Raw genomic sequence first — 2,295 nt, forward strand, 5'->3', positions numbered from 1 at the left:
GTTCTCACAGACAAGACACACGTGGGTTTACCGTTCTCACAGACATGACACACAGACATGACACACAGACATGACACACGTGGGTTTGCCGTTCTCACAGACATGACACACGTGGGTTTACCGTTCTCACAGACATGACACACGTGGGTTTACCGTTCTCAAAGACATGACACACAGACATGACACACGTGGGTTTAACGTTCTCACATACATGACACACGTGGGTTTACCGTTCTCACAAACAAGAAACGCGTGGGTTTACCGTTCTCACAGACAAGACACACGTGGGTTTACCGTTCTCACAGACATGGCACACAGACAGGACACACGTGGGTTTACCGTTCTCACAGACATGACACACGTGGGTTTACCGTTCTCAAAGACATGACACACAGACATGACACACGTGGGTTTAACGTTCTCACATACATGACACACGTGGGTTTACCGTTCTCACAAACAAGAAACGCGTGGGTTTACCGTTCTCACAGACAAGACACACGTGGGTTTACCGTTCTCACAGACATGACACACAGACATGACACACAGACATGACACACGTGGGTTTACCGTTCTCACATACATGACACACGTGGGTTTACCGTTTTCACAGACATTACACATGTGGGTTTACCGTTCTCACAAACATGACATACAGACATGACACACAGACAGGACACACGTGGGTTTACCGTTCTCGTGCAGGAACCTCGTGGCTTGCTCCAGCTCCTCCACATCTCTGAAGGTCACGCCCTTCTCCATCATCTTGTTCTGGACACACAGCCTGTCGGCGACACACATTGGACACACATAGCTCATGTCAGCGACACACATAGGACACACATTGCTCATGTCAGCCACACACATAGGTCGTATCAGCGACACACAGACGACACATATAGGACACACATAGCTCAGGTCAGCGACACACATAAGTCGTATCAGCGACACACATACACTGTATCAACAACCCAGAGTTGTACATTGACACGACAAAACTGTCTCTATTGTACACTGCCAGTGTTGTCAGTTGTACATTGACACGACAAAACTGTCTCTATAGTACACTGCCAGTGTTGTCAGAGTTGTACAGCTGTGAGTAGATATATATATATAGATATATATATGGGGGTGGCTACTATAGAAATGTTCTGCACTATTGTTATTAGTATTACTGTTTTCACTAGTAGACAAGAGGAAACAAGGCCCCCCCCCCCTCCCCCAGGGAGCGTGTGACTCACGTGTACTTGGATCGGTTGAGCACCGGTTCCTTGGCGGCGTTGACCCGCTCCACCGCCAACTCTCGCACGATGTTCTGTAACAGCAGATACTTGCGGGGGATCTTCTGTTTGACCAGGTACTGTGTGCGCGACCCTGGGGACACATCGTACCGACATACAGACACGTACAGGGGACACATGTGTCGTGTAACGACATACAGACAATGTGGGACACATGTGTCGTGTACCGACATACAGACACGTACAGGGGGCATAGCTGCCACTCAGGAATTTCAAAAAAGGAGGAAATTCATGCGAAGGCGGACGCGCGCTCTCCGAAGGCCGGAGTAAAACCAGTGAGATCCAGAGGCAATATATACAGGAAAATCTAGCCTATGGTTTTCGAAGGGAAAACTGTCATATTTATTAACCATAGGCAACTGAATTAAAATGTATTTGAAAAAACAACAACAACAAAAAACAAACAAAAAAACAACAAAGGCAGTAAGTAGACTACCAAGCATTTGAGTCACTTTGACACAGTTTGGACTTGGTGACTAAAAATCCAGTGTTTGTGCTTTCACTTTAAACTTGTACATCGATGTAGAGCGCGCGCAGTATTGGATCAAAGAGGCCACACCTTTGCCGCTGTACTGAGCACATCGCGCAGTATTGGATCAAGGAGGCAACACCTTTGCCGCTGTACTGAGCACCCCTGTACAACTGCAGTCCCGTTTGCACTGACCTTAGTAGATCTAGATCTAGTCCCTCTGTAGAGTGGAGATCTCACCTGAATTAAAATTACACCCTAGGCTATCTAATCTAGAATCTAGATCTAGTCCCTCTGTAGAGTGGAGATCTCACCTGAAGTAAAATTATAGCCTAGGCTATCTAATCTAGATCTAGTCCCTCTGTAGAGTGGAGATCTCACCTGAAGTAAAATTATAGCCTAGGCTATCTAATCTAGAATCTAGATCTAGTCCCTCTGTAGAGTGGAGATCTAGATCTAGTCCCTCTGTAGAGTGGAGATCTAGATCTAGTCCCTCTGTAGAGTGGAGATCTAGATCTAGTCCCT

General features: G+C 46.7%; 1 protein-coding gene across 1 annotated transcript in view; it reads right to left on the reverse strand.

Moving 5' to 3' along the window:
* LOC101864296 (leucine-rich repeat serine/threonine-protein kinase 1) overlaps positions 1 to 1,374 on the reverse strand; it is a gene marked incomplete at its 5' end in the record, with an annotated part of 5,970 nt that extends 4,596 nt beyond the window's left edge. The window contains 2 exon segments of the mRNA XM_013082022.2: positions 693 to 784; positions 1,242 to 1,374. Of these exon segments, the coding sequence (XP_012937476.2) occupies positions 693 to 784; positions 1,242 to 1,374 (225 nt within the window).
* Positions 1,375 to 2,295: the final 921 nt, after the last annotated feature.

This window comes from Aplysia californica, unplaced genomic scaffold, assembly GCF_000002075.1.
Source record: "Aplysia californica isolate F4 #8 unplaced genomic scaffold, AplCal3.0 scaffold00156, whole genome shotgun sequence".
Classification (NCBI taxonomy): Eukaryota; Metazoa; Mollusca; class Gastropoda; order Aplysiida; family Aplysiidae; genus Aplysia; species Aplysia californica.